The following is a 10,780-nucleotide window of genomic DNA, read 5'->3' as shown; positions in this document are numbered from 1 at the left end:
AGAGAGAGAGAGATAGAGAGAGGGAGAGAGAGAGAGATAGAGAGAGAGAGAGAGATAGAGAGAGAGAGATAGAGAGATATAGAGAGAGAGATGGAGAGAGAGAGAGATAGAGAGAGATAGAGAGAGAGAGAGAGAGAGAGAGAGAGAGAGAGAGGACAGCTGGAGCAGAGAAGCAGAACTCCTGTTCAGGGTTTCAGGTCAGTTTCATCTGTAAAGTTGCTTTTTTGTCTTTGTTTTTTTATTTATTTAATCAAGCAGCAGCACGTTGCTCATCAGTCATCACTCAAAATACTATATAAGGGACATAATTATTATCTGTTGTAATGTTACAGTAGTAATTTAGCTGAAAAAAATTCAGATTTTTTTTATAGGTTTAGGGGGAGCTACGACAGACAACAACACAACCCTTACGAAAATTAACATTTTAATATTTAACTATAAATCCAGAGAAAATGGTTACTATTGTTTAACTGTGGTAACCAAAAATGTAAAATGATTTTACAAATTGAGTTATTTAAAAATAAATACAAATCCATTTGCAAAAAACAAAACAAAACAAGGTTATTGTACTTTTATATAGGCTAATAAAAGCATGGCAATTTTTTGTAAGGGAAAAACATGACTCGTGTACAGTATTAGGATTTTTCTATAAAGATATTGTAGTATTGTAGAGTATTGTATTGTAAAGTATAGTTTTGTTCAATCTTGAGTATTAAAGTCATGAGAGAGATGGATAACGGCAAAATAAAGAGACAGAAGAGAAAAATGGAAGTGAAGGTGCAGTTCAGGAGAGAACTTTTAATTATTTTGCATGTCCCCAAATTAAAGATTTAAAATAGATAAAAAATAGTTTTGTCCATGAATTTGTTTGTATGAGTTTGAATTTTCCAGTCTGATTTTTTCCCCAGTCCGCCCTCCTGTAAATTAATGGCAAAGACATGGTTTCATTTACTACACATAGGCCTACTGAAGCTCGCAGTGTTTTCAACCTCTGCCGCCTCAATATAGGAGTACACGAGCACATAAACATAATTTCTAGAACTGCTCTGTGTCACTTCATGTGCATTTTACTTATTTTGAGAAAACTATCATCATATCATATACAAAGAGACAGCAGTTTCAAAAAACACCAATGTTTAGGATTTTATTACACAGAATACGTCACATGTTCATTAGATAACTGTATTTAAGCTGATGTATATGCTTTTATTTATTATTCTTTAATTTTCACAAATTTACAAAAGTAATCAAAAAGTACTCAAAAGTAATTAGTTACATTACTTTAATAAAGTAATTGAAAAAGTTACACTACTATTACATTTTAAACAGGGTAACTTGTAATCTGTAACCTATTACATTTCCAAAGTAACCTTCCCAACACTGCTCATGAAATGAACTATATAGGGCTTTAAAAATAGAGATGCCAAACGAAAAGTTTGTCAAGAACCAAAATCTAAATGCATATTGCGATATCTTTAATACTTCTTAAGAAACAGGCATGCAAACTTTGAAAAAATAACATTTTTGCACTCAGACGGGTATGTTCTAGGCAATTGTTTTGATAGAGGGAAACGAGATACATTTCTGTTTTCAACATTATTTGTTCGTCACACCATCCTCTTTACACTAAAAAAAGTATCATCTGTTTGCCAAATGACCCACATATGGTTTTCGACCGCTGAAAATGTGGATTATTTACTCATTGAGCAACACTGAAATCCCCATTCCTCTGTAACCGAATCAAACAGGGCCTTAAAAGAAATACTTGTCATCTAAAACGGTATTAAAAAATCTTTAATACCTCTTAAGTAACAGACATGCAAACATTAGACAATAAACTTAAGCGCTTAAGTGCCTTTTCTTGATTTTTGAATGGTCTCCATTGGCGTATAATGCAACAAAGATTGCTAAAGTCAACATATGTTACTAAAATGCTCTAATTTTGTAGTTAACACACTAAAAATGATTCTTTAGTACTTCTTAAGATAAACTTAAGTGTGCTATTTTGAACTAAAATGAGCTTTTAACATACTATCTTAAGTATTTAGTTACCTCTTGTAGCACTAGTGTAAGAAAGATGGGTTCAAGTGGTAATTAAATACAAAGACAGTATGTTAAAAGTACATTTTAGTTCATATTCAAGGAGTCCCAAAATAGCACACTTAAGTACACTTAGTTGATTTTAAGAAGTACTTAAGAATCATTATTTTTAAAGCTGGGTGTACATCTGTGACGCTTCACTCCATTTATGTTTGTCTTTCTTCAGGAAAAATGAGATTTGAGTCGTGGAAGTTTGTGAAATGTGGCGTGAGCGAATGTAAGGCTCACCATGCCATCAGTGAAGAACTTGCAGCTCATCTTGAGGAACTTGACGGTGGCCGGACTCTCGTCTTCAGAGAGAGGAGACGTGTCTCTCCGCACGAACCGTCCAGATCTGCAGCTCGATTCACTGTCCTGTCAGACCGAGAGATATCAGAGATCCACTAGTTCTGTCTGAAACTCATTCATCATTCATGACTCTTATTATCCCTGCATTAGTCAACAATCCAGCAGAGCAAATCCACAGCTCAGATGAAGTATACCGGAGACTTAAGCTCTTTAATAGAGCTCCACCAGTCATTTTTACTATCTTATATGATTTTTAGTGTTTTATTAGAAGCTCGAGGGCTTTTATGAAACTCTGGGTTCGGAGGAAACTGTAGGAGGTTTGTGGTCAGAAAAAAAACAAATGGTTTTAAAATAAAAAAAAATATACTGACGTCAGAAAAACTGTGAATTTATTGAACTTTATTGAGATATTAACTTAAAATCTCAGGAGGACTTCAAGAAATTAATTTAGGTCAAAAATGGTTTAATCACTGAATGACTTGAGTATCATTGAGATACTACGATATTTTTTAAATTGCTTTTTATTTTTATTTTTACATTTTAGTAATTTTGTCGTCGTCATTTTTATTTATTTTGTTTTAGTTTCATGAAATAATGCTGAAATAAAATAAAATAAAAAATGACATGCTAAAGGGAAACTTGAATGAAAATTAAAAAATTGAAGTAAAAAAAATTCTAAAATTCTACAAAAATATTATAATTCTAAAATTCAACTCATTTTTTTTTTCCAGAAATAAATAAATGAAAAAAGCCACATAACAAAACTAATAAAATTCAAATAAAAATTAAAACAAAAAAAAAAGAAGAGAAGAACATCGAGTTAAATTAACTGAAAATTAGAAATGATGCTTTTGCAAGTAGCTGAAATAAAAATCATATATTTTTATAAATATTAGAAGTAGTTATAGTATTAGTTAACTATAATAACCCTGGTCTAGCAATATATTACACTGATGAATAATGATAAAGTATTAAATCAAACATTCTGCATCAAGAATATTTTGCAACAAATAATGAATTTTACCTTACATTAGAATGCATTGTTTAGATTTGTAATTATACATTAGTTTTATTAGAGTGTAGCACATTGCTTCACAGAAGCAGTGTTTATTTGTCTTCTGATGCACACAGATTGTATTGCACAGATGTTTATTTAAGAAGAGTGTTTGAGAGAGCGTCTCACCTTCAGCTCCTTCTCTGTCGACTCGGCCGCTTTCAGATGCTCAGAGGACCGCTCTGATTGGTCCACATCAGGGACGAACAGTTTCTGAGCAGCAAACGAAACGTTAGGCATCAGGTTTTCCTGAATCACTGCTCAAAGCGCAGGAGAGAGCCTCACCTGTCCAGGTACGACGCTGTGAGAGAAGAGACGGTTCAGCTGCACCAGTTTATTCGGAGTGATGTTGAACTTCAGAGCGATGCTGTTCAGAGTGTCCTTCGGTCCGACCTGATCAGAAACATGCATCACACACCAGCAGCTCATAGCGGAGATGAGCAGCGTTTATACAGCGAGACCAACTCACGGTGAACTCCACGCTTCCTGGAGGTTTACTTCTCTCTTTCTTGGTCTGGCTGCATGATGTACGGTTGTTATCTGAAAGAAGAGATTCGAAACACTCTCAGTACAATTACTGCTCGCTGAGAAAAACACTGGATGAAATGTAAATAATGCATTCATTGTGTAGTGCAGAGAGCTTCATTAGTCATAATGGAACTACGAGTGACAGCTTATGAAGTGATATTGTGATATTTAATTTATATACCTTTTATGCAAAGGTTAATATTCAGAGACCTACATTTTCGGATCACTATCGTCACCGATTCACTGATTCAATACAGCAGTCATAAACACAGACTCTTGCTTAGTTTCTAAATGAATCAGACGTTTGAATGAATTGAGTAAATACGTATATCAGTGTCAGTGACACAAAAAGGCAGTTTATTAAATCATTTAATATTTCTATATTTAAAACATTCATCTTATAACATTGGTTTTATGAGTGTAAATGCATTAATGCCAGCTTTGAGCCTCGTTGAACGGTCTGTAAATATTCCTTAATGTCATCTCAGTGCAGGGATGAACTGTTGATGCGGATTTCATTTGACTGGAGTTTATTCTTTCTGATTGTAATTAACATTTTTGATAAAAGTTTATCAATATAAATTTTTGGACACAAAAAATGACAAAAAAAAAAAAAGGAAAAAAAGGCATAAATATCAACCAAAAATCACCAAATTTGTAGGTTTTGGCTGTCTGAACTTTTGACTGATTTTTTTTTTACTAAAGTAAAAGAATTATAAAAAAAAAAAAGAAAAAGAAATTACATTAAAAAAATCTGTTACTTTTAGAGTTTTTTTTTTAAGTAAAATAAATATTAAATATAACAAGAAATAAAAAAATTTACATAAAAAAATCTGTTACTTTTAGAGAAAAGAAAATCATTTTTTTAAAATAAAGTAAATAAATATTAAATATAACATAAAAAGAATATTTTACATTTTAAAAAAACTGTTACTTTTAGAGGTAAATAAATAAAAAAACTTTTCTAAATATATTAAAGAACAAAAATAAGTATCTTTTTAAAAAACTGAACTTAAAACAAATTAAAAAAAGACAAAAGCACATCAAATTTCTCATACTAAAAATGTAAATAAAAACTGAAAACAAAAACATAGCACATAAACTTACTAAAACATACAATAAATAAATAAAAATGACAAAACAACAACATTAATAAAACCAAAACATTTAAAACATTATACATTAGCATTAAAAAACAGAAAAAATAAAAGCTAATTCAGCATATTAATGAATATTATAATATAAAATATCACTGGTTCCCATCAACACCGACTGTACAGACGACTTTATGTTCAGCTACTGAATAAAGGCTTGTGTAATGAGCAGCTGTTGACTCTGTATGTCAAACATAAAGAACAATATGACACTCATTCAACACTCAACTTCCTTAACAAACAGCAGTGACCTTTGACCTTTGTTTGTGTGGTCAGGTATAGGATCGGAGCTCTTCCTGTCCGCTCCCATTTGTTTGACTCGATAAATAACACACTCACAGCTCATCTGCTGACAAACTTCCTGTTTAAAATCTCTATTAACGGTTGTGAACACTTCAGGTGCTGGATTCATAATCATGCATCAAAATGCCATAATTTGCTCAACGGCAACATGGCTGGATAAACACTTACCAATAATGAATAGAAATAACCATTCATGATCAAACCAAACCCTAATAATATAGATTTAATCAAATTAAATATTTGTTTGGAATGTTTGAAATATTTCATGATTATTTGTCTTTTTATTTTATACAAACTGAAATAAATCAATTGAAGTTGACTTAAATTAAAACGGAAAATAAATAAATAAATAAATAGTCAAAAGCACATAACAAAATGCCTAAAATTTAAATTAAAACTGAAAACATGAAACAAAACTACTGCAAAAACCACTAAAACAAAATAAGAAATATTCTTTCGGAAATATACGAAATGTTATATTTAGGAAAAATATAGTAATAGTATCAGTAATAATAATTTTCATTATTATTAATATTACTAAATAGATATTAAAATAATAAACTATGTATTATTTTAAAATAAACTAAAAAAATATATTAAAAAGTAATATGTTAATAATAATAATAATAAGCATTTAGGATTGAAGTAAAACAATATAACACATGCAATGTGACGCTGCGACACGCGATAAAAGGTGTGTTTTCCAAATTAATAAAAGTTTTTGTGCTAGCTAGCCATGACGGCGATGCACTAAATGTCTATTTTAAACACAGTTTCTATTTCCGAGCTACAAAGTACAAACTATATGTATATAATCGCAGAAGCTGTGCTTTATTTAGAGTTAATTGTGTCTGATTTAGGGCTGTGCGAGATGGACAAAAAAAACCTATCGCGATTTCTTTGATCAATTTCTGTTAACTCACTGCGAAGCAACAAGCGTATTCCATAACAAAGATGACATCAGTCACTCAGTTTGTATATTTAACGATATTAAAAAGGTGCAGCGCCATCTTCGGTTCAAAACTAAGCTTAGAATTGACTCGAGAAAAGAATCGCGATGCATTCGAAAAAAAAAATTCGCAATGCATCGAATTATTTTCCTATCCTAGTTAGGACACATTAGAAATGTACTAATTTACTAATATATATTATTATTATTATAATAAACTAATATTTTTTATTTGTAATTTCTTCTACTTAAAATGTTCACTATGTAGCTATTACTATGATGGATATCCGTCTCTTTTGTTAAGCTTCTAATTACAAATATGGGAAGATTTTCGTATGTTGTGTTCCCAAATGCGATTTAATTCAAACTCAGCCTTTGTGATTTAATAATAAAGTCATGTCGTGATTTGGGTTTTATTTCGATAAGACTAATTGTGTAGCCCAATCAAAACTACACTTGAATTTAGAAATTAAGAATAAAAATGTAAGCCCTACTTCATATATATTGTCTGAATGTTTAGTTGATCCGTCAGGTTGGCCGCTTTCAACATTCCTCTCCTGAGATCGACCAATAGGAGCAAGCCTCACCTATGACTGGCATCTTCGTTTCCAAATCTGATTGGCTCTGCTCAGCATCCGCCTTTTCTGATTGGTTCTGCTTCGGTTGCCGCTTCTTCTTCAGCCTGCGATCCAGAAAACAAATATACAACATTATCAGCACCAACCGTGTCAAAATAGCAACACAGAAACAACTTAAAAAATATATTAATATCAAATCCTCCGACGGATTCATGACGCCTGTCCTCCGCGGAGTGATTCTGTGCCAGATACAGAGAAACTGCAGTGGCCAGAGCCAAGATGGCTGAACAGGGCACGCATTTAACCACAAACTCGCTTTACTGAATTCGTAATATTATGAAATACTGATACTTTTTTATGATTTTTCAGGAGAAATATGACATGTCATGTTCTTAAGGTAAAGTGAGATTCAACAGTAAACATATGGACAGAGATAGAGCGAGAGGAAAACTGGAGAAGAGGATTGTCTAATGGTGTTTGATGGCGAGGGGAAGCCGATCGATCAAACTGGAGACACACACTCGAAGCTGAAGCCGCAGGAAATACTGCTGCAGTTACACACACACACACACCTCTGCCAAGCTCACATCCCGTATCACAAATGACAGGAAACCGTTCATAACGGCATGTGGTCCAGAGAAAGACATCATCATAAAGTCTGTATTATAACAAAATAGCTAGTTTTATTCATATTTGGAATTAGCTTTTAATTTTATATATTTTTTTAAGTTTTATTTTAATTTTAATTCACATCATGTCTCAACTATTTTTTTTTTTTAGCTTTTGGTTTTTAAAAAAATATTTCTTGATACTAAATCTCATTCTATCCCATTACAAAAAGTAAAAAATTCTGAGGTATTTTAATAGTAAAATGTTTTGTATTATTTATATACAATGTTAATATTTATTTATATTCTGTAATTCTCTAATTTTAATCTTAGTAATTTTCTTAAGTGCCTTTGTGTTTTAAAAACAGTTCTTTATATTATAATCTCAATACATTTTAAAGTGAAATGTTTGAAATATAGATTTATATACTATTACTGTATTTATTAATATTTTGATTTATATATATATATACACACTACAGTCTCAATACATCTCACAACAGAAATGTTAACAAAACTGACGTATTTTAATAGTATTATTAAATATATTAACTTATGCTAGTATCTCAAATTTGTGATATTTCTACATCCTAATTATGACAATGTATCAAAATTTAGATTTTTTGCTAAATTCTGACTGACTTCATAACTATGACTCAGCATCTCATAATTCTGACTTATGTCATAATTATTACTCTCACTTAACTTTGACTTTTCTCAATTTCGACTTTGTACGCATAATCATGACTTTTCAAATAAAAATGTTTCATGTTTGTTATAATCATTAATAAAAATCTCAAAACTAAAATTTTTGTCATGATTTAGGCTTAAGAAATAATTAAGACAAAGTATCTCATAATCGTAACTTATGTTAGAATCTCAAATTTTGGACTTTTTTCTAATAATTCCAACTTTGCTGATATTACGACTTTTTGTATCAGAATGTAGCCTTTTTTGTTATAATTCTGACCTGTGTCATAATTATGACTCCGTATCTCAAAGTTTTGACCTTTTTTTCTCCGAATTTGGACTTCTTATATCATAATCTCGACTTTACGTCATAATTATGACACAGTATCTCATAATTACGACTTTTTATGTCACACTTTTTAAAATTATATAATTTTCACACTAGCAACATGATCTACAGCTAAATCGGTGTTAGTTAAAATATCTTAATCCTAAAATATCTTACCATTTTGACAATTTGTCACAATTATGACACACTATCTCATAATTATAACTTTTTATATCCAAATTTAGTTTTTCCACATCATAATTTTATGTCCTAATTACGACTTAGTATCTCATAATGCTGACTTTTTTATCACAACTTCCCTTTTTTAGGTCATAAATATGGCTTATCTTATATTTATCACTTTCTATGTGATAATTATGACTTCTTATGTCAAAATTTTAAGTTTTTTTATGTCATAGTTATGAACTGCAAAGCATGATTGTGTTTCTTATGTGGCAGAAAAGAGCTATTTCAGCAAAATCTTTGTTGGTTAAAATATCTTATTCCTGAAACAACATGATTAATTCCTCTTTCCGATTGACCGACACCGTCTGCATTCGGCTCTCACTTCCCATCAAGTGCTTCCTGGGTTACTCTGATCCACCATCATCTCACCTGGCGAAGTATCCAGGCCTTTTCTCAGTCTTCTCCATCACGGCCTCTATTTCCCTCGTGCAATGTTCCCTGAGTGTTCCTGTCTTCCCAAAGACACAAAAAGAGAGGTGAATATCGGCCCCTAAATGTGTGCGCCCTTATATTTAGCCGCAGGTCAATGGGTCACACAGAGGGCTGCTGCAATTACCCCAATTTCATCAGCATCAAGGACGAGAAACTTGATTCAGACTGCATCTAGCCAGGCTGAGCTTGTTTGTTTTTGGGCTGAAGCCACTAGATGACATATCTTTGTTTAAACACTCATTACTGTTCAATATCAACAAAGCCAGTGTTTGATTTTAGATCAGCAGCATTTGATTACTAACCGAGATCTCCAATCAGGCTGCTTTGATAGGCTCTTCGGTTACATTATGATGGGCAAACTGAATGGATAAATTACAAATCACATTTCAGGTCAATAAACAGAAGCCACGTTTATCACGTTAAACATGCATTTTCACGCGCATGCATGAATGCATGCATATAAAACGACGTCATCACGTTATAGCATATCTGTCATATGCACAACATTGCATGCAAGGTTTTAAAAATGTTGGCAAAAAAAAGACAAAAGATGACCATGCATAACTGTATTTATCGATATACAGGCCAGATAATCTATATTTGTGTTATATATAGAAATGCGTGTTTCTAAATCAAAGCACAAAGGCATTCCTAATGCATGTCGGGTTAAAAAAAAACAATACAATACAGATATAAAAACACAAGCATCGGGTTGAGAAGGAATTAACTTACATGCACACGTGAAGAGAAACAAAAACCCACCTAACGTTAAACAAACACTAACGTTGACGTTACATCCCGAGGATCCAGCAGCTTCCTTCACTTCTTCTTCCCTTTCAACAGTCGTCGATCATGTCAATAATCGGCTTATTCATTTGGTCGATGTGGATAAGAGTGTGTTATTGTTGATAATATAAACACACAGATGCACTCCGAGCTAACAGGCTAAAGCTAAAGCTATTAAAGTCCCTCTACATCGAGATTCAACGCGTATTCCGTTTGTTTCTGGATATTTCGGTAAAACCGACGGCTGTTTTTAAGACTTTGACCCGTTTTATCGAAACTCGCTCGGACAAAACAATAGACGTGCGTGTTTGGGTTTGAAAATAGAATTAATTATGTATTATTCACATATAAATTTAAATGTAGAATTCCTCATAGGTCGAAGTCCTCCCGTGCCACGCCCATTTTCCCGTGTGATTGACAGGAAAAGCGGAAACGCCCCTCCCCCGCTTTAACTCCACATCTATGACGTATTTATTTTGTTTTTATTGTTTTATAGTAACTTTTATACATCATAGGCAAATTTAAAATAGTTTTGTGGATTGTTTTATTGTATATTTCAAATAAAATTTTAAGCACAATAAGCAATTATAAACAAATTATTAAAAAAAATGTCAAAAGACTGTATTTTCAGCATCATTCCTCCAGTCTTCAGTGTCACACGATCTTCAGAAATCACTTTATTATGATGATTTACTGCTCAATAAAACAAGTATTATTAGGCTACTTGTGTTGAAAA

General features: G+C 32.1%; 1 protein-coding gene across 4 annotated transcripts in view; it reads right to left on the bottom strand.

The window, feature by feature from the left end:
• Positions 1 to 10,447, bottom strand: part of LOC132106391 (nuclear receptor coactivator 7) — a 21,168-nt gene extending 10,721 nt beyond the window's left edge. For 2 of the 4 annotated variants that reach the window (XM_059512024.1, XM_059512028.1), the window contains exons 1-7: positions 10,021 to 10,447; positions 9,196 to 9,278; positions 6,964 to 7,058; positions 3,912 to 3,982; positions 3,728 to 3,835; positions 3,572 to 3,655; positions 2,329 to 2,454 (exon numbers count right to left, since the gene is read on the bottom strand). In XM_059512024.1, the coding sequence (XP_059368007.1) occupies positions 2,329 to 2,454; positions 3,572 to 3,655; positions 3,728 to 3,835; positions 3,912 to 3,982; positions 6,964 to 7,058; positions 9,196 to 9,233 (522 nt within the window). In that variant the 5' untranslated portion in view covers positions 9,234 to 9,278; positions 10,021 to 10,447. Of the gene's footprint in view, positions 1 to 2,328; positions 2,455 to 3,571; positions 3,656 to 3,727; positions 3,836 to 3,911; positions 3,983 to 6,963; positions 7,059 to 9,195; positions 9,279 to 9,990 lie in introns of all 4 variants that reach the window. The other 2 variants (XM_059512027.1, XM_059512025.1) reach the window with 2 other exon arrangements.
• Between the last annotated feature and the right edge of the window lie 333 nt (positions 10,448 to 10,780).

This window comes from Carassius carassius, chromosome 27, assembly GCF_963082965.1.
Source record: "Carassius carassius chromosome 27, fCarCar2.1, whole genome shotgun sequence".
Lineage (NCBI taxonomy): Eukaryota > Metazoa > Chordata > Actinopteri > Cypriniformes > Cyprinidae > Carassius > Carassius carassius.
The sequence above is the reverse complement of the archived record's forward strand: the minus strand, read 5'-3'. Positions and strand labels throughout refer to the sequence as shown.